Source organism: Pristiophorus japonicus, chromosome 12, assembly GCF_044704955.1.
Source record: "Pristiophorus japonicus isolate sPriJap1 chromosome 12, sPriJap1.hap1, whole genome shotgun sequence".
Classification (NCBI taxonomy): domain Eukaryota; kingdom Metazoa; phylum Chordata; class Chondrichthyes; family Pristiophoridae; genus Pristiophorus; species Pristiophorus japonicus.
Window position 1 is genome coordinate 42077237 of NC_091988.1, and position 22282 is coordinate 42099518.

The following is a 22282-nucleotide window of genomic DNA, read 5'->3' on the forward strand; positions in this document are numbered from 1 at the left end:
GGGACTGAATGCCTTTTGGTGATTTAGCTTGGAGGCTTTTACAGGCTGAAATCATAAGAGTGTAGCTGTTTTCACCAAATTAGTTAGTTGGGGTCCATGAAAGAGCCCCCTAGAAAACTATTACACTTGAAATGTAGGTCTATGTTCAATACTAACTTTCTGGGCCGTCCAAAATATTTCCTCTTTTGATAGTAGCAAAATGTAAATTTTTAGCTGTTAAATTTTTTTTGTTGACAATCATGAGTGAATGAAACAGTCTTTTGTATCCTCTCATCACCAGTAATGCACAGCCTCAGTTTATGTTTATCATAACTGTACTTAAGTTGTGAAAAAGAAATTGCTGGCAAGGTTAATGGTAAAACCTTGTGCTTTTGCAACTATTTTGTGACAATACATATTTAGAATGTTGTATCAAGTGTTAAATACATCACCTAGTTCCACATAATTCGCACACCAGACACGAGACTCCCAAAGCAAGCGCTCTATTCGGAACTCCTTCATGGCAAACGAGCCAAAGGTGGGCAGCGGAAATGTTACAAGGACACCCTCAAAGCCTCCCTGATAAAGTGCAACATCCCGACTGACAGCTGAGAGTCCCTGGCCAAAGACCGCCCTAAGTGGAGGAAGTGCATCCGGGAGGGCACTGAGCAGCTTGAGTCTCACTGCCGAGAGCATGCAGAAATCAAGCACAGGCAGCGGAAAGAGCATGCGGCAAACCAGTCCCACCCATCCCCTTCCCTCAACGATTATCTGTTCCACCTGTGACAGAGACTGTGGCTCTCATATTGGACTGTTCAGCCACCTAAGAACTCATTTTAAGAATGGAAGCAAGTCTTACTCAATTCCGAGGGACTGCCTATGATTATGATGATGTACCCCAGGAATAATATTGGACAGAGATGTAACAGCAAAAGGGATTTTTCTATATTTTTTCTTGGGATATTTTTTTCAATTGATGTAACAGAAAAATTCTGATTTCCACATTTGCAGATTTTTTCTTTTTATCCCTAGAATAATCTCTCCTATATCACTGTGCAAACCTTGATTTTGCCTAACCAATACCTGAATGTGATCGGTGAAGATTCTTTGATCCTGTTTCCTCTGCACATACTTTTCATTGTAATTGTCCAGTGGAGAATAAAACATCCGTGTTGGTGGTTCAAATTTGGAAATAGGTAGTAATGAGGGTTTTGGAAAGATCTTGATGGCAAGTGGATCTGTTTCATAGGCTGGAATTCCAAACTCGCGACTCAGGACCTTTACCATTTCTGCTGTTGGGAAGAGGTCGTTCTGTACTACTTCTCTCAACTTTTTAGCAGAGCACAGGTTTTGAAGTCTGACAAACAAAAAAAGTCTAAATTATAAGTCAACTGGTACATATGCCTTGAAGAGTCAGGAATTCAACATCCCAGCAGTCAATTTAAATACCACAACTGTGCTATAAAATAGACTTCCATCAGTCACTAAATACTGAAATAATATAAAGCTTGATGGAATTTAAAGGGTACCTAACTTATGCAAAAACTGGATCTTACACGTAGAGATTGTTTGCAATATTTTCCTGCTCCATTTGTTTTTAATCCTTTTGCTAAGTTCCCTTTTACAATGTGCCACCATACAAGGAAAGCTATCAGAGGGGTTAAAAACAACTGTATGGGGACCTCTGCGTGTGAACCTGCATTCTGCATAGGAAGATCAATCAGTTCCGCTGTTTACTCGAATACAGCATGCCACTTTACAAACTGCTTTTAAATGGATAATGATGTTGTTTATAGTTTGTAAAGCACCTAAATAGTTTATCCTTGAACTTCTGACACATTTGAACTTTTATATGTTACCATAAGCAACTGGATGGTAGAAGAATATGACAGAAATGTGCTGTTTTCATTTTAGTGTAATCTCAAATTTTATTGACAGCCACGTTATTCTGCCTTTAGGCTAACATCCATTTCACAAAAAGGGACTCAAAACTTAGAAATGTTTTTGCTTAGAATTGCGGAGTGCTGTTAATCTGTGGGGCATAACGCCGCAAATTCCTATACACAGTTGGTCAGTTTAAGATGAACAAATATGTCAGCGGACACGTGAGTTCACTAGATTTTTCACAAAAGAATTGTTTCTGAAATTCACTATGTGAAGCACAGATATTTCAACAGCATGTTAAAACACCATATAAAGGCAAATATTTCTTTTGAATAGTTTCAGTTGTGAGGCAAATTGATGTCTGGAATTTTTCCACTGCCGTGCGTGTGGGTTTGGAGGTGGGTAAAAGTGGCATAAAAGGGAACGTGTCAGGAACCCGCCTCCTCACACCTTTAACTCAGGTGCATTTGCCAGCGTGGCACGGACCCGAATGGCAGAGGCAGGCAACCTAATTAAGATCATTATCAGACACTTAGCAGTGTTTTTAACCAGGCGTTTTGAATTTCAATGGATGACCAGGGGAATCATGCAACTCGGGGAACCACGTCTGTCAACGTGAGGCAGAAGCTCAATGGCCATTGTGCGAGATCATTAATGCAGAGCATGGAAATACCAATAAATACTCATGTGATTTCTCATTACTTGCCTAAGGGAAAGGCTCTTGCTGACTAACAAGATTTTGAGCACAGATTTAGGTGTCTAGAATTTGCAAGTCTTTTCTGCAACCTTGGAAGCCACTCTCACCCCATTGCTACTATCACAACATTGAGATTGCTTCTCTGATCTCTACTTGACCTGCCATCTATTACATCAGCATGGGTCCCCCTTACATTGTCTCACCTTGGTCCTCAGAATCAGGCCAGGATGAGTCCCAATACCAGCAGCAGCAGCCTTCTCCACAAGACAGAGGGCATCTGCACAGGGCTGCATACCCGCAACATGGGGTATACAGGCAGAGGATGAGCTTCCTCAAAGGAGCCAAAGGAGGCTCAGGCTATCACACCAGGTCGTCGCAGACATTTGCAGCCTGCTGGAGCCAGTCCTGCAGCCCAGAGGACCTGGTGGGCACACCTTACCAGTGGCTGTCAGCAACGCCCTCAACTTCTGCGCCCCTGGCTCCTTCTAGGGATCTACAGCAGACATTTGTGGCATCTCGCAGTTGGCCGCCCATAGATGCATCACACAGGTCACCGATGCCACGTTTGACAAGTCAGCCAATTATATCAACTTTGCCACTGATGAAGCCCGTGTTACTGAGCGGGCGCTCGGCTTTACCGCTCTGGCTGGCTTCCCACGGGTGCAGGGTGTCATCGACTGCACACATTACCCAGGAGTGTTTGTCAATCTCAAGGGCTTCCACTATCTCAATGTGCAGCTCACCTGCAACCATGGGAAGATCATCATGCATGTGTGCACCAAATTCCCTGACAAATGTCATGACTCTTTTGTCCTGCGCCAGTCCACCCTCCCTCAGCTCTTCGCACCGCCAAACACACTTACCAGCTCACTGTTTGGAGACCAGGGCTATCCACTGAAGATGTGGCTCATGACACTCTTGAGGAGGTCAAGTACTGAGAAGCGGTATATTGAAAGTCACATGTCCACCTGATGTGTCATAAAGCAAATAATAGGCATGCTGAAGATGCGCTTCAGATGTCTTGACAGAATTGGAGGAGCTCTTCAGTATGTACCAGCCAGGGTCTCCAGAATCATTGTTGTCTGCTTCGCGCTGCACAACATAGCGCAGCAACGAGAATTATCTTGCTGCATGAAGAGCATGGTGTACAGCCTCTTCAGAGGAGGAGGAGGAAGAGCATCAGCTGGAAGACAAGAAGGAGGAGCAAGAGGAACATGAAGTCCTGATGCCAGCAGCACTGGAGCATATTGCTACCCGGGAGGCCTGGGATGGCCTCACCTTGGCCAAATTTACTTAATTTCCTGCATTACACCCACATGGCTGCCACATGCTGTGCAAGGTTCCCCCCTCAAAAACACCATAAAGCATCCCTACAATGACCAAGCCATTAATTTCACAATAACCACCATTGCTGGAGGTAACATGCCTCACATTCACTGCAACTCAGAGCCACTTTCAAAGTAGCATACAAAAATAGGCAAAAATAGAAAAGTGGTGAAAATAAATAGTTTTAGATGTGTCATAACATTAACGGAACCTTAACAATAGCACTTCTTTAAACACCCATGTGCTTACCCTTGTGCATCTACTTCTGTGTCATTTTTCATTTATGCGTGCTTCTACGAGGTGCAATCCCTGTGGCTTCAGCAGAAGTAGAGGCAGGCTGCTCACTTCTCTGCTGCGACTGTATAGACACTTTTGGTGGATGTCCAATGGGATTTGGAGCCTCTGATAGCCCCACCAATGTTGCTACTACGACTGCAGGCGGACACTCGGCCATCGTGTTCCGAGGAGGCATCTGGGACTGTGATTGAGGAGGGACCAACAGCGGAGAGGTGTGAGCGCTTTGAGATGAGCCCCCACTTTCCTGTCCCCTCTCATCATCATCCCCCTTATGGGCCACCTGTACTTCACTGCTAACAAGGAACTGAAGAGCACCTTGCTGCACAGCAGTGGGGCCACGAGGACCCAAGTCTACATTTATGTCCCTCCTAGAGAGGAGGTCTAGAAGCCTCGGCTGTCTGTTCCATAGATAGCATCTGCTCGAGTGAATGGCGCATCAGCTGCTCCATGCAGGTGGCCATCCTTTCCATGGAGAAGCACACCGTCCCCATCGCCTGCGACCCGGCGCTGCTCATGTTGGAGATGGACTCCTCCGTTCTCTGCACATTTTCAGACATCGCGACCGCAAAACCTGTCAGAGCCTCCTGGACTTCTTCCTGCACCTCCAGGATCACCCTCTTTCTCGAGGTTCAGAATCTGCATACAGCTGAGCAGAGCTGGGAGCGTCCTGCGCCCTCCAGCGAGGAGTCTCCACTGCTGTCCCTGTCTCCACCATCTCCTCTTGCTCACTTGTGGCTTATGAGACACCAGGTGACAACATTACTCATCTTGCGTAGGACCCACTGAGGTGTGTGTATCTGCACTGGTGCTGGATGCACTTGGGTCTGGTGATGGTGCACCCTCAGAGACTGAAGGCTCCTCTGAGGTGTCGTTTGTACAGTGGGGGGAGAGGGGGACTCTTGATGGACCTGAGAGAAATTAAAGAGAGGATTTCGAAATGTTATATTAAGAATGGGTAACGATACCATGATGCACATGATGACCACTCACAGGCTGCTGACATCAGTCCCATATGAGTGACTGCTGTATGCCATGTGGCTGTATGAGATGTAACTCTGTCACCAGGTTGCTGAGAGGACACCCTCTCTCCTTCTCCCACCTCCAATAGCTCTGCAACTCGAGACCTCCTGGGTGACCCCCCTGCTGCAAAGTGGCGAAGGATGGAGTACCATCTCTGGTTCTCTCCTCCCTGTTGTGCACTCATTTCTCCTGCAAGGAGGGAAAGAAGAGAAGTTTGAGTGTGAATGATGGCTTGAATGTAAGGAATGTGTGGGTTATATCTGTAGATGGTGACTATGAGGGAGTGTGGTGCCAATGCCAAATGGCCTCCTTGTGTGGTGTTACCTGGTATGATTGCATGAGGATGTGGGTGAGGGGTGGATAGTCTGAGGGGGATGTGAATATGTACATAGAGAGAGAGGGATGGGTGGACGTGCAAGGGATGTTGTTGTGAGTAAGGATGTGCAGGAGCAGGCTTGGGAAGGAAGAGTGATGGGGATGTGGTGACAGGCACAGCAGGATGAAGATCAGTGTGGCTTTGCACTCACTTTTCAGATCTCATGAGATCATTCAAGCAATTCCGGCGCTGCATTCAGGTCCTCCTGAACACATCCCTGCTGTTCACCTCCTCTGCAATTTGGAACCAGGCTCTTTTTGTCTCCTGCGGCGGATCACTTCCGCCCTTCAGCAGGGAAGAGGACCTCCCTGCCTGCTTGGACTCCCTCAACGAGAATATGTAGGGAGTTATCTGAAAACCTGGGTGCAAACCTCTGTCTTTGTGAAGCCATGTTTTGAAGTCTGAGCAATAGGCAGATTGTGCAATATCCTCCCTGCACATTCCTAGATGGACCTTTAAATGCAATGTGGCCAAGGCTGTTTTAAATATCTCTGCTGGAAATGAGTCACTGATTATGTCATCAGACCCGTACCATTTAATAGGGCCAGGAAACGCGCATGCCTGCCTTAATAGGAGCCATTAACTGAAAGTTGCACTGGAGAGAGGGTTCATCAGAACATCACAGTTCCCACCCGCACCTGACCCAACTCAGAAAGGAAAATTCTGGCTGATGTCAGAACACCGTCATTGGTGAGCCTGAAATTCTCCACATGACTAATTCCTGATGTCAGCTGTGCCAGTAAGGAGAAAAACGTAACATATTCTAGGTAATCTTCAAACATAGAAACATAGAAAATAGATGCAGGAGTAGGCCATTCGGCCCTTAGAGCCTGCACCACTATTCAATAAGATCATGGCTGATCATTGCCTCAGTACCCCTTTCCTGCTTTCTCTCCATACCCCTTGATCCCTTTAGCCATAAGGGCCAAATCAAACTCCCTCTTGAATATATCCAATGAACTGGCATCAGCAACTCTCTGCGGCAGGGAATTCCACAGGTTAACAATTCTCTGAGTGAAGAAGTTTCTCTTCATCTCAGTCCTAAATGGCCTACCCCTTATCCTAAGACTGTGTCCCCTGGTTCTGGACTTCCCCAACATCGGGAACATTCTACCCGCATCTAACCTGTCCCGTCTCGTCAGAATCTTAACTCATCCTTCTAAACTCCAATGTATAAAGACCCAGGTAATCCAATCTCTCCTCATATGTCAGTCCAGCCATCCCGGGAATCAGTCTGGTGAACCTTCGCTGCACTCTCTCAATTGCAAGAACGTCCTTCCTCAGATTAGGAGACCAAAACTGAACACAATATTCCAGGTGAGGCCTCACCAAGGCCCTGTACAACTGCAGTAAGACTTCCCTGCTCCTGTACTCAAATCCCCTAGCTATGAAGGCCAACATACCATTTGCCTTCTTCACTGCCTGCTGTACCTGCATGCCAACTTTCAATGATTGATGAACCATGACACCCAGGTCTCATTGCACCTCCCCTTTTCCGAATCTGCCGCCATTCAGATAATATTCTGTCTTCGCGTCTTTGCCCCCAAAGTGGATAACCTCACTTTTATCCACATTATACTGCATCTGCCATACATTTTCCCACTCACTTAACCTATCCAAGTCACCCTGCGTCCCCCGCACAGCTCACACCGCCACCCAGTTTAGTGCCATCTGCAAACTTGGAGATATTACATTCAATTCCTTCATCTAAATGATTGATGTATATTATAAAGAGCTGGGGTCCCAGCACTGAGCCCTGCGGCACTCCACTAGTCACTGCCTGCCATTCTGAAAAGGACCCATTTATCCCGACTCTCTGCTTCCTGTCCGCCAACCAGTTCTCTATCCACGTCAGTATATTACCCCCAATACCATGTGCTTTAATTTTGCACACCAATCTCTTGTGTGGGACCTTGTCAAAAGCCTTTTGAAAATCCAAATACACCACATCCACTGGTTCTCCCTTGTCCACTCTACCAGTTACATCCTCAAAAAATTCCAGAAGATTTGTCAAGCATGATTTCCCCTTCATAAATCCATGCTGACTTGGACCGATCCTGTCACTGCTTTCCAAATGCGCTGCTATTTCATCTTTAATAATTGATTCCAACATTTTCCCCACTACTGATGTCAGGCTAACCAGTCTATAATTACCCGCTTTCTCTCACCCTCCCTTTTTAAAAAGTGGTGTTACATTAGCTACCCTCCAGTCCATAGGAACTGATCCAGAGTCGATAGACTATTGGAAAATGATCACCAATGCATCCACTATTTCTAGGGCCACTTCCTTAAGTACTCTGGGATGCAGACTATCGGCCCCCGGGGATTTAATGGCCTTCAATCCCATCAATTTCCCCAACACAATTTCCTGCCTAATAAGGATATCCTTCAGTTCCTCCTTCTCACTCGACCCTCAGTCCCCCAGTACTTCCGGAAGGTTATTTGTGTCTTCCTTCGTGAAGACAGAACCAAAGTATTTGTTCAATTGGTCTGCCATTTCTTTGTTCCCCATTATAAATTCACCTGAATCCGACTGCAAGGGACCTATGTTTGTCTTCACTAATCTTTTTCTCTTCACATATCTATAGAAGCTTTTGCAGTCAGTTTTTATGTTCCCGGCAAGCTTCCTCTCGTACTCTATTTTCCGCCTCTTAATTAAACCCTTTGTCCTCCTCTGCTGAATTCTAAATTTCTCCCAGTCCTCAGGTTTGCTGCTTTATCTGGCCAATTTATATGCCTCTTCCTTGGATTTAATACTATCCTTAATTTCCCTTGTTAGCCACGATTGAGCCACCTTTTCTGTTTTATTTTTATTCCATGTTGTTTATCTGTAAAGCATGCACTCCCATGTTCTGCCACCAGGGCGCTCATCTCCTGAAGTCCCAAGGGATCCCAGCATCCCTTGGGAGCACTGTATATAAGCCGGCCCCTAAGACCTATTCCTCACTCTGAGGTCACTGTTACTTTAACCTCCCTGTGTGCAGACTCATCTGTGTTAGGAACACGATAACTGGCAATGAGAATACGAATCCAATGCAAAGATGCAGCAAACTGTGGGCATCCTGGAGAAGTTCTCAGAGGGTGAGGACTGGGAAGCCTATGTCGAACAGCTAGACCAGTACTTTGAAGCCAATGAGCTGGAAGGAGAAGGAAGTGCTGCAAAAAGGAGAGCGGTCCTCCTCACAGTCTTCGGGGCACCAACCTACAGCCTCATGAAGAATCTTCTGGCTCCGGTGAAACCCACAGATAAGTCGTATGAGGAGCTGCGTACACTGGTTCGGGAGCATCTTAACCCGAGGGAGAGCATGCTGATGGCGAGGTATTGGTTCTACACGTGCCAGTGATCTGAAGGTCAGGAAGTGGCGATCTACGTCGCCGAGCTAAGGCGACTTGTAGGACAATGTGAGTTTGATGGCTACCTGGAGCAAATGCTCAAAGACTTTTTTGTACTGGGCATTGGCCACGAGACCAGTCTATGAAAACTTGAGACTGTAGAGACACCGACCCTCAGTAAGGCCATTGCGATAGCACAGGTGTTTATGTCCACCAGTGATAACACCAAATAAATCTCTCAGCGCACAAGTGCTAGCAATGTTCATAAATTAACTGGAACTGTGTTTGCGAGCTGAAATGTACAGGGCAGAAACCACGAGTCTGCAACTGCCAGCAGGCCTCAGGTGACCCAGATGACTCAGAGTCCCCAACAAAGCACAAATGCAAGGCAATTCACACCTTGTTGGTGTTGTGGAGACTTCCATTCAGCCTATTCATGCCGCTTCAAAGGGTATGTTTGCAAGAGCTGTGGAACAATGGGCACCTCCAACGAGCTTGCAAATGAGCTGCAAGCTCTGCAAAACCTGCTTACCACCACGTGGCAGAGGAAGATCGGTCCATGGTGGATCAAAGCAATTTCGAGCCTCAGAGGAAGCAGATGCTGAAGTACACGGGGTGCACACATTTTCGACAAAATGTCCACCTATAATGCTAAACGTAAAATTGAATGGCTTACCCGTAGCCATGGAACTGGACACTGGCGCTAGCCAATCCATCATGAGTAAAAAGATGTTTGAGAGACTGTGGTGCAACAAGGCATGCAGACCAGCCCTGAGCCCCATCCACACAAAACTGAGAACGTACACCAAAGAACTTATCACTGTCCTGGGCAGCGCCACGGTCAAGGTCACCTACGAGGACACGGTGCACGAACTGCCTCTCTGGATTGTCCTGGGCGATGGCCCCACACTGCTTGGAAGGAGCTGGCTGGGCAAAATCCGCTGGAACTGGGATGACATCCGAACGCTATCACATGTCGATGAGGCCTCATGTACCCAGATTCTGAAACAAATTTCCTTCCCTTTTTGAGCCAGGCATTGGAAACTTTTCCGGGGCGAAGGTGCGGATCCACTTGTCCCAGAGGCACGACCCATTCACCACAAGGCGCGAGCGGTACCTCACATGATGAGGGAGAGAGTGGAAATCGAGCTGGACAGGCTGCAATGCGAGGGCATCATCTCCCCAGTGGAATTCAGCGAGTGGGCCAGCCCGATTGTTCCAGTACTCAAAAGTGATGGCACGGTCAGGATTTGCGGCGATTATAAAGTAACTATTAATCGTTTCTCGCTACAAGACCAATACCCGCTACCTAAGGCAGACGACCTATTTGTGACACTGGCAGGAGGCAAGACGTTCACCAAGCTCGACCTAACTTCGGCCTACATGACGCAGGAGCTGGAGGAGTCTTCGAAGGGCCTCACCTGCATCAACACGCACAAGGGACTGTTCATCTACAACAGATACCCGTTTGGAATTCGGTAGGCTGCAGCGATCCTCCAGAGAAACATGGAGAGCCTACTCAAATCGGTACCACACACGGTGGTCTTTCAGGACGACATATTGGTCACAGGTCGGGACACCACCGAGCACCTACAAAACCTGGAGGAGGTCCTCCAACGACTGGATCACATAGGGCTGCGGCTGAAGAGGATGAAATGCATCTTCATGGCAACAGAAGTGGAATTTTGGGGAGAAAGATCGCGGCGGACGGCATTCGGCCGACGCCAAGACAGATGCCAAGACAAAGGCTATCAGGAACGCGCCCAGGCCACAGAACGTCACGGAGCTGCGGTCATTCCTGGGATTCCTCAACTATTTTGGTAACTTCCTACTGGGGTTAAGCACCCTTTTAGAGCCCCTACATGTGTTATTGCGCAAAGGTGAGAACTGGGTATGGGGGAAAAAAACAAGGAATTGCTTTTGAGAAAGCCAGAAACATTTTATGCTCCAACAAGCTGCTTGTATTGTACAACCCGTGTAAAAGACTTGTGCTAGCATGTGACACGTCGTCGTACGGAGTCGGTGTGTATTACACAACAAGCTAACGTTGCAGAGAAGTTGCAACCTGTCGCCTATGCTTCCAGGAGCTTGTCTAAGGCCGAGAGGGCCTACAGCATGATTGAGAAAGAGGCATTAGTGTGTGTGTTCGGGGTAAAGAAAAATGCATCAGTAACTGTTTGGCCTCAAATTTGAGCTGGAAACCGATCACAAGCCCCTCGCATCCCTGTTCGCTGAAAACGAGGGGATAAATACTAATGCCTCAGCCCGCATACAAAGGTGGGCACTCGTACTATCAGCGTATAACTATACTATCCGCCACAGGCCATGCACCGCGGGGGTGGAAATGGCGCAGCCTGCAAACTTGTTGATGGTGGCGCAGCCCGCAGACTTGTTGATGGTCATGGAAGCGTTTGAAAATGATAAATCACCTGTCACAGCCCGCCAGATTAGGAGTTGGACCAGCCATGATCCTCTGCTGTCCCTAGTAAAAAAAACTCTGTACTGCATGGGAGCTGGGCCAGCATTCCCGTTGAAATGCAAGAGCCAACCAAGCCGTTCCAACGGTGAAAAGACGAGCTGTCCATTCAGGCAGACTGCCTGTTGTTGGGTAACCGCATAGTGCTACCAAAAAAGGGCAGGGAGACGTTCATCTCGGATCTCCACAGCACACACCCGGGTATAGTAATGATGAAAGCGATAGCCAAATCCCACTTGTGGTGGCCCGGTATCGACTCTGACTTAGAGTCCTGTGTACGGCAATGCAGCGTATGTGCTCAGTTGAGCAACGCGTCCAGAGAGGCACCACTAAGTTTGCGGTTCTGGCCCTCCAGACCATGGTCGAGGATCCATGTCGACTATGCGGGCCCGTTTCTCGGTAAAATGTTCCTGGTGGTGGTGGATGCTTTTTCAAAATGGATTGAATGTGAAATAATATCAGAAAGCACCGCCACCGCCACCATTGAAAGCCTGAGGGCCATGTTTGCCACCCACGGCCTGCCTGATATACTGGTCAGTGACAATGGGCCATGTTTCACCAGTGCCGAATTTAAAGAATTCATGACCCGCAATGGGATCAAACATGTCACCTCGGCCCCGTTTAAACAAGCTTCCAATGGGCTGGCAGAGCGGGCAGCACAAACCATCAAACAGGGCCTTAAACAAGTCACAGAAGGCTCACTCCAAACCCGCCTGTCCCGAGTACTGCTCAGCTACCACACGAGACCGCACTCGCTCACAGGGTTGCCCCCGGCTGAGCTACTTATGAAAAGGACACTTAAAACCAGACTCTCGCTGGTTCACCCGAACCTGCATGATCAGGTAGAGAGCAGGCAGCAGCAACAAAATGTAAACGATGGTCGCGCCACTGTGTCACGGGAAATTGATCTGAATGACCCTGTGTATGTGCTGAACTATGGACATGGTCCCAAGTCGATTGTGGGCACGGTGATAGCTAAAGAAGGGAATAGGGTGTTTGTAGTCAAACTAGACAATGGCCAAATTTGCAGAAAGCACCTGGACCAAACCAGGCTGCAGTTCACAGACTGCCCTGAGCAACCCACAGCAGACACCACCTTTTTCGAGCCCACAACACACATCCAAAGGATCAACGACACCACGCCGGACCAGGAAATCGAACCCAACAGCCCAGCAAGGCCAGGCTCACCTAGCAGCCCTGCAAGGCCAACAACATGCCAGCCCAGCGAGGGCACAGCCAACACACCAGAACAGACATATGTACCGAGGCGGTCCACCAGGGAAATAAAGGCTCCCGACCGCCTCACCTTGTAAATAGTTTTCACTTTGCGGGGGGAGTGATGTTGTGTATCTGTAAAGCATGCACTCCCATGTTCCGCCACCAGGGAGCTCATCCCCTGAAGTCCCAAGGGATCCCAGCATCCCTTGGGAGCACTATATATAAGCCAGCTCCTAAAAGGCCTGTTCCTCACTCTGGAGTGTCTTTTTTAAGACTGAGGTCACTGTTACTTTAACCTCCCTGTGCGCAGCCTCATCTGTGTTAGGAACACAATACTCCGGACATGTCCTGATGGTCTGTTCAGCAGAAACAAGTCATGGAGGCAGGTTTTCCGTATGCCTTCACAGCCAAGTAATTCTTGATCTTTCAAAAGAGAATTTAAAAGTTTTAAAATAGTTTTTTTTAATTTCTAAGTTCATTTTTAAGCAGATATTTTGACATGGAAATGTTATTATCTTTGGAAATTATTCAGAAACTGGGATGACTTTCATTTTTGCTCATTCTTAACTGGATAGTGTGGAACTAAAAGGTTTGAGGCAATTGAATGAAAGAACTCGCATTTATATAGCATTTATTTTACAGAATATCTCAAACCACTTTATAGCCAATGAAGTACTTTTGAAGTGTAGTCACTGGAAGGAATGTGACAGCCAATTTGCACATAGCAAGATCCCACTAACATAAATGAAACAAATGACTGGATAATTTGTTTTCATTGTGTTGATTGAGGGATAAATGTTGGACAGGATGTTGGAAGAGCTCCCATGCTCTTTTTCAAATAGTGCCGTGAGATCTTTTATATGAGAGGGCATATTGTGCCTGGGTTTAACGTCTCATCTGAAAGACGGCACCTTGAACAGTGCAGCACTCCCTCAGTACTGCACTGAAGTGTCAGACTGGATTATGTGCTCAAGTCTCTAGAGTAGGACTTGAACCTACAACCTTCTCACTCAAGAGGCGAGAATGCTACCAACTGAGCCACGGCCAACACTCATTGTACCTTTGCTTTCTATCATGCGTCTTAAACTTGTCTGACAGCTGACGTCATGTGAAGAGTTGCCAACTGTGTATATCCTGTGAATCCCATTGATGATTAGCTTTTTAAAATCATTTCATTGTTAAAAGTTTTGGGGGCTAAAATTGCCCCTTTGAGCAGGGCCAGTTAGCGCCGGTGGCTGGCGGTAAGGTTTTCGCCCGGGTGCTGCTGCACGGAATCGCCCCCGGCCAGCGAAAAGGGGTTTGTTCTGCGCCACAGCGATGACGTCACCGCCGTGCACGCCAACCCCTTATCACTTTGCGCCCCGCATGAGAAATTGCCCCGTGGGAGCAAGGTTTGCACAGGGCGATGCCACCGATAGATTCTCGGGATGAGAGGCTGCGGTGGCTGTGGAGCCCCGGCTGTCCTTAAAGGGGAGGTGTCATGGCGGTGCCACCATTTTTTTTTGTGTCGGCCGACTTTTCAATTGCAGATTTTTTCAATTAGTTATAACTGTAAAGGAAGATCTCACCTGTACAATGCTTGAAAGCAGTCCTTAGGAGACATGTTCCTGATAAACAGCAACGGGTGCTTTGTAATATCATGCAGGGGCTCATGGAGGTAGATATGATAAAAATTATCATCCAAATTTGCATACAGCCGCTGATGGAAACTGAGGTTAGAATTGTACAGAACATTAATCCTGTCTTCCTCTTGAGTCATCAAACTAAAAAATATAAATAAAAGGAGAAAGATTAATTTTTACAAGTGGATTCCCCATGTGGGGACGCAGGCACAAACCAATTTCTACTACTATAAATTTCAGTTTCTGAGAAAGATGAGATATGTTTTTCGAAAATGCATTTTGAGTGATTTTACTGGTTCAGCACAAAACCATCAATGGGAAATTTGGTCATAGAAATTTTCAATGGAAAAAAAATTGACACAATATGTGACAACAGGAAATAATGTCTCGTAGACAGGAAATGTGCGCAAATGTAAGGTTTTTAATAATATTACACATAAACAAGTACACCTGCAGTGAATGATCTTATTCGTGTGTAATTCACCACCAAAGATTTTGCACAATCACGATTATTTTACATGATCTGTCTGCATAAAATCTTTCATCATTTATGTCCCAAGAATATTTAACATCTTTGGCTCAATTTTCCCCAATTATCTGCGCCATTTTTATTGGTGTGCACCATTTTTTTTTGAGTATATTAAAATCTGCAAGTTTCCCCAAAGTTTCTGCGCCAGCATAATTCACTTGTTAGTTTTTTTTAGGTTACGATTTTTTTACCTCATTGGAGGCGTAACCTGCCACCCGTGTCATTTCTGGCTATTTAAGCAAGTTTGGCCAACTACGATTTTTCTTGAGACGGCGGATGTGTCCGTTCTGAAAAACCTTCTGGGCAGTTAACAAAATCAGCGCAGGTCAGGGAATCAGCACAGAAGATCCAGTTCCACGGCCAGGACAGCAGCGACAGAGAGGGAGAGAGAGAGAGAGGGTAATTATAACCTCTTTTACTTATGGGTTCTGTAGTACTGTAACAATCTCCTTTTTGTCTTTAATCTTGAATTAACTTTAATCTGGGGCTTTTGGTCTGGTCTGTCTACCGGCTCCTGGTGGAGGGAGGCCCTTTGGCCTGGGCTAGGAGTGGCACCGGCTCCAGGGGGAGGGAGGCCTTTCGGCCTGGGCTAGGAGCAGCACCGGGCATTGGCAAAGGGGTGAGGGGGGGGGGTGGGTGAGAAGGGAGGCCTTTCCAACTCAGTTTACTTTTCGCACAGACTCTTTAATATTTTCATGTTGGTAAGCTGCAATGTGCAAGGTGCTTATGCAGGTTGCAGTGAGCTGGCCAGAATATCTTGTATGTTTCACTTTCCAGCCTCAGCCTGCAGTGTATCCCTTGTTATCCCTCGCACATCTTAGGCTGCACCCACAGAGCTTAAAGACAATGTGTGCCAGGCTACATTCACAAGTTAAAACGGGGAAACTTTCAACTTTTTTTTGGCATAGTCGGGCCCCAAAAGAATGGGATCAATTCTTCAAATACACAAAGAAAACGGCATTGGGGAAAATTGAGCCCATAATGTTATAAAAATATAATGGGGGTGAAATTGATCTTGCCAGAATGTGCTCAGAGCAAACCAGCATCCTGTTCTACATGGCCTCCGATTTTCTGTTGCATCAAGCACGGTGTAAAACAGGCTGCTGATTCACGTGTTTCACACTACTGCCAAAGACCGGTTTCATCCCCAATTTATCCAAAGAATTAACATACTAAGGGCTTTGTAAAATTGCAACTTTTTCTTTGAAGTCTCTTATATTCAGTGCTACTTGCTCACTTTGACTGTTGGGAAGATTTGTTTAATTAAATGTCACTTCCTCGCTGTGATTGTTTTGATATGTCTGAGATTTGTTTCCCACTCTGGAAGAACAGTTAACTCAATTTATTTTATTAAAATTGTAGATTGCACAGCTCTGCTCATGGAATTCTCTGCATGAGACTTAGTACAGAGGATGTAATGAGGCATCTTCTTCCTCTTTCCCCTCTAGTACATGTCCTCTTTGCCTCAGCAGCCAATCTCCTCAGGCCATAAGCCAAATGCTAAGCAGGCTGTGTCAGCCTTTCCTCCTTTCTTTTCTGGGGAAAGTCAAGAATGAGGCTTGACGTCCCCTCACACTATCCCTTCAGAGTGAAATGTTCTACTGGCTATTAGTCATCCACTGACAATCAGCATATGAGGTTGGGGATTGCATGTTGGATAGGATCATGCCCGAGCTCCTGCCAGCTTACTTATTGTTACAGTACATCCTGCTAGATACCACCGAATGGGCACTTCACCACTTACGGAAACGTTTTGAAAGCATTGCTTTTAACCCTTTGCCTCTTTCTTGGATTAGTTACCACTTTATCAGCAGTCCTTCCTTTTTTATTAACTGGATATATATTTTAAGCATACATTTTTAATAACTTTGTCTTTGTAAGATATCATTTTGCGTGATGTTGCACTGGATCATCTCACCTGATTGGCAGCTTCTTCCACAATTTCTTGAGTCCATTGCTTTTCAATCCCTCCAAAATGAAGAGATGGATTTTTCCATCCATTACATGAAAACCTGTCAAAATATCCAGATTGCACCTGTCCTTTTTCTCAAAGTCCATCTTAGACGCTGCTTCATTTTCATAATTTTGCTGAGAATCCAGGCAAAGAGCTATTGAATTTATTGAACTAATCATCTCTAGCAAATCATTAAGAAAGGTTGTGTTTTTATAGTCAAAAATGTAAATAATTCGACCAAATTGGCAATCCTCTATTTCACCTGACACATCAGTTCTTTGCGGTAAAGGATAAGCTAATTCAACTCTCACATTAAGCACAGAGTTTGATTCCAAGTAATGCCCTTTAGGTAACGGGTAGTCTTCTGGACCATCAACAGCTCCTGCAACACCTAGAATATGTCTATCCAATCCATCAGTTTGGTAACCTATTGGGTCCGGTAAGCTACTGTTCTGTATAGGTAGAACAATATTCAAGCACTTTTCACCATATACAAGGTCGGAAAAGTTCAGCTTAGCAATACCGTAAGGATTCCAAGATTTATTTGTATCCATGAAAGGATCGTGAACAGTTCGTTTGCTGCTGACAAGGCCCACGTTACTCAGTTTAGTATCTTCAGGCTCAGTACCAAACAACGCTGGTGGTTGGGATTGGGCCTCCAACCTTCGGTCACGGTCATGGATCTCTATGTGGAGTGGAGGCCCACAGAGATACTCTCTGAGTTTATCTGGATTGATGGTCCCTGTTAAAATCACATTCACATCCTTGAAGGAAATCTCTGTCCCATGCCCTCTGCATTTAGTCTGATGACATGGCAGATCATAGAATTGATACTGACAGTACACAGGGCCACATCTTTCCTTGAAAAAGAAACAATATTAGTCATTGTATTTCTCATAGTATGGTTAGATTAAAAACTTCAGGACATATACTTATTGAAGCTGGTCTAAAATCACAGGTAAAGTGAGAAAAATCTCATGTTTATATAGGTTTAAAAACTACCATTAACTGCAATGTTAGAATAAAAAATCTCCTTAAAATATTGCATATGCTTAATATGCAATTATTAAATATTTTGCACTGAACTAGTCTTATTTTCTTTGCCTTTCCTAATTTGGGAGAATTTGCTTTAGAAACAACATATTATTTACCTGACAATTACACTCTTGAGTGAGGGGGTGCAATTTATTTTTAAAGTAGAATATAGAAACATAGGGCCCAAGTTTCCACAGGATAAAAAACGGGCGCCCCTCCGAGCTGGGCGCCCGTTTTTCGTGCCTAAAACGGCGCCAGAAAAAAAACGCACTATTCTCAAGCACTCTGCAGCTCCTTGTCTGTTTGGCGCGGCGCCCAGGGGGGCGGAGCCTACACTCGCACCGATTTTGTAAGTGGGAGGGGGCGGGTACTATTTAAATTAGTTTTTTTCCTGCCGGCAACGCTGCGCGTGCGCGTTGGAGCGTTCGCGCATGCTCAGTGTGAAAAAAAACATTGGCACTCTGCTATTTTTGTAGTTCTTTGTAGCTGTTTAATTTTTGAACATTTTTTAATAAAACCACATTGCCATCAGCACTGAGGCTTCCCTTCTCACTGTCTCCTTCCCATCCCTCCCCTCCGCGGCAACAAGCCGCTGTCTCCTTCCCCTCCGCGGCAACAAGCCGCTGTCTCCTTCCCCTCCCTCCCCTGCGTGACAACAAGCCGCTGTCTCCTTCCCCTCCCTCTCCTGCGCGGCAACAAGCCGCTGTCTCCTTCCCCTCCCTCCCCTCCCTCCACGGCAACAAGCCGCTGTCTCCTTCCCGTCCCTCCCCTGCGCGCCAACAAGCCGCTGTCTCCATCCCCTCCCTCCCCTGCGCGGCAACAAGCCGCTGTCTCCATCCCCTCCCTCCCCTGCGCGGCAACAAGCCGCTGTCTCCTTCTCCTCCCTCTCCTGCGCGGCAACAAACGGCGGTTTCCTTCGAACGATGGCTGAAGCACTTTCACACAGGTAGGAAGATGGTTTATTTAATCTTTTCTTTGCTTATAAATGTTTATTCAGGTTGGATTTATTTGTATAATATTTGTAGAAGTATAAATAAGGATTTATTATAGAATTTAATGACTTCCCTTCCCCCCCCCTCCCCCCCCCCCCACCTCATTCTGGACGCCTAATTTGTAACCTGATTTTTTAATGTGTAGAACAGGTTTTTTCAGTTCTACAAAAATCTTCACTTGCTCCATTCTACTTTAGTCTGGAGTACGTTTTCACTGTGGAAACTTTGAAATCAGGCGTCAGTGGCCGGACACGCCCCCTTTTGAAGAAAAATTCTGTTCTAAAGTAGAACTGTTCTACCTGACTAGAACTGCAGAAAAAAAAATGTGGAGAATTGTGATTTCTAAGATAGTCCGTTCTCCACCAGTTGCTCCTAAAAATCAGGCGCAAATCATGTGGAAACTTGGGCCCATTGAAACATAGAAAATAGGTGCAGGAGTAGGCCATTCGGCCCTTCGAGCCTGCACCACCATTCAATAATATCATGGCTGATCATTCACCTCAGGACCCCTTTCCTGCTTTCTCTCCATACCCCTTGATCCCTTTAGCCATAAGGGCCATATTTAACTCCCTCTTGAATATATCCAATGAACTGGCATCAACAACTCTGTGGTAGGGAATTCCACAGGTTAACAACTCTCTGAGTGAAGAAGTTTCTCCTCATCTCAGTCCTAAATGGCTTACCCCTTATCCTAAGACTGTGTCCCCTGGTTCTGGACTTCCCCAACATCGGGAACATTCCTCCTGCATCTAACCTGTCCAGTCCCGTCATAATTTTATACGTTTCTATGAGGTCCCCTCTCATCCTTCTAAACTCCAGTGAATACAGGCCCAGTCGATCCAGTCTCTCCTCATATGTCAGTCCTGCCATCCCAGGAATCAGTCTGGTGAACCTTCGCTGCACTCCCTCAATAGCAAGAATGTCCTTCCTCAGATTAGGAGACCAAAACTGAACACAATATTCCAGGTGAGGCCTCACCAAGGCCCTGTACAACTGCAGTAAGACCTCCCCGCTCCTATACTCAAATCCCCTAGCTATGAAGGCCAACATACCATTTGCCTTCTTCACCGCCTGCTGTACTTGCATGCCAACTTTCAATGACTGATGTATCATGACACCTATTTTAATGCAATGGGTTGCAAGTCAATAAGGGTTTTAACTAACTAGTATTCTGCCTATTAACAAAAATCAAAAATATCAAATAAAATCATTTAAAATTCTTAGCAACCGTGACTTTTTAAAATGAATTTATTCCATGCCAGAATTTAGATTTTGAAAATCAACCTGTGATTATTTCACTGGCATGAATAGCAATTGTAAGTAATTGACCTTTCCCTCTCCCTTTCACACACACACATACCTCTTTGACCCTTGAATACAGGGACTTTGCGATCTGATTTCATAAAGAGATTTTCTGTTTCATTCCCCAGCACCTTCTTCTGGGGAGAGCTCCCATTTCGTCAGACTATAATTTTACATCCTTGTCTCTGCAAATGTTTCTTGAGCTAGATCCCTTTAGTACCGGATATTCTTGCCACATTGCCACAAGCAAACCATCTGACTTGTTCTCAATACAAGAAACAAGTGTAAACAACCTACAAGAATTTGGTCTTCCCCATTCTTGTTATTTATTTGTACTCAACAAGATAAGAGAGGGCAATACTTGAGAATGAATGTTGGAATGAACCACTCTGTTCACAAGGTAAATATACATGAGGAAGGTCATTCAGTCAATCATAAAGATCCTGTTGGAGCATCTAATTTTTTTCTTAAACTATTCTCAGATTTTTGACTTCAATGATCTACCTGAAAGGTCAATCCAGGTACTGTGCATCAGGGCGTCCTGCCATGAGTCTTTCATTTGCCTTTTAGTAGCTTGAACTTGTGTCACCTTGTCCTATTTTCACAATTTACTTTGAAGTAATATTCCATATTAACCGTTTTCATACCCTTTCTTTCCGTATGTATGTCTAAAGATCACATCAGTTATCTTTTAAGGCTGATCAGTTTCTCCAATATCCCTTGTAATTCAGACATCCGACGCTGCCAAAGCATCCAATATGGTGGGTGGTGTGCACATTCCCCGCTGGAAGTGTACCGCATGCCATATTGGTATCTGCCCATGCCTGAAACTGATATTAGCTCCTTTGCATATGCAAATAAGGGGACATTGTTTAAAGCATACTTATATGCGGCCTAAAGAGTGGTCCTTAAAGGCCGCTACCAAAAAGGTAAGTTTAAAAAAATAATTGACCCGATAGTGGAACCGTAAGGAGCAGTGCTACTCTTGGTTTCATATTAAAATATTGAGACGCTACCAGCCATTGCTTGCTCCCCCCACACTTCTCACAGTTACTCCCTCTCCTGATCCCCTCCATCCCTCCCTTTCCCGGGTGCCACTTCTTCCCTCCTGTGGTCATTTCCCCCACCCGCCCCCCCACCCCCCCTTCTCCCTTCTCCCCAAACCAATCTGACCTACTAGCATGCACTGGCCACCAAATTCAAGTTCGCTGGTGAGCTTCCTTGGGTTCACCCTGCAGGTGTCTGCAGGAAATGAGACCCGAAGCCCAATATCAGTTGGGCCTTGGGCCTACTTGTTCCTGCGCATGGATCATTCCCTGCGCCAAGCAGGCTGGCACAAACCAACTTGTAGGCCTAAGGATCACCCTCATGGCTCTTCTCTGTAATGCTTCCAGCACCCTTCGCAACGCCTCAGATAATGCAGCAGTTTGTCCCCGCATACAGCAAGACCTGGACAACATCCAGGCTTAGCCGGATAAGTGGCAAGTGCCACACAAGTGCCAGGCAATGACCATCTCCAACATGAGAGAATCTAAACACTGCCCCATGACATTCAATGGTATTACATCGCCGAATCCCCCATCATCAACATCTTGACGGGTCACCATTGACCAGAAACTTAACTGGACCAGCCACATAAATGCTGTGGCAACAAGAGTAGGTCAGAGGCAGGGTATTCTGTGGCAAGTGTCTCACCTCCTGACTCCCCAAAGCCTTTCCACCATCTACAAGGCACAAGTCAGGAGTGTGATGGAATACACTCCACTTGCCTGGATGAATGCAGCTCCAACAACACTCAAGAAGCTCAATACCATCCAAGACAAACCACCTTAAACATTAACTCCCTCCACCACCAGCGTACTGTGGCTGCAGTGTGTACCATCCATAAGATGCACTGCAGCAATTCGCAAAGGCTTCTTCGACAGCACAGGAACATACAAACAGGAGTAGGCCATTGAGCCCTTTGAGCCTGTTGCACCATTCAATGAGATCATGGTTGATCTGCGACCTAACTCCATATACACGCCTTTGGCCCATATCCCTTAATACCTTTAATAAACAAAAAGCTATCAATCACAAATTTAAAATTAACAATTTATCTAGCATCAATTGTTGTTTGCGGAAGAGAGTTCCAAAATTCTACCACCCTTTGTGTGTAGAAGTGTTTAGACTATGCCCCCTAGTCCTAGAATCTCCAACCAGCAGAAATAGTTTCTCTCGCCTCCCAAACCCGTGACCTTTA

General features: G+C 46.0%; 1 protein-coding gene across 1 annotated transcript in view; it reads right to left on the reverse strand.

Moving 5' to 3' along the window:
- Window positions 1-22282, reverse strand: part of cfap92 (cilia and flagella associated protein 92 (putative)) — a 126025-nt gene that overhangs the window by 22306 nt on the left and 81437 nt on the right. The window contains exons 8-10 of the mRNA XM_070894768.1: window positions 16676-17571; window positions 14175-14369; window positions 1063-1336 (exon numbers count right to left, since the gene is read on the reverse strand). Of these exons, the coding sequence (XP_070750869.1) occupies window positions 1063-1336; window positions 14175-14369; window positions 16676-17571 (1365 nt within the window). The remainder of the gene's footprint in view (window positions 1-1062; window positions 1337-14174; window positions 14370-16675; window positions 17572-22282) is intronic.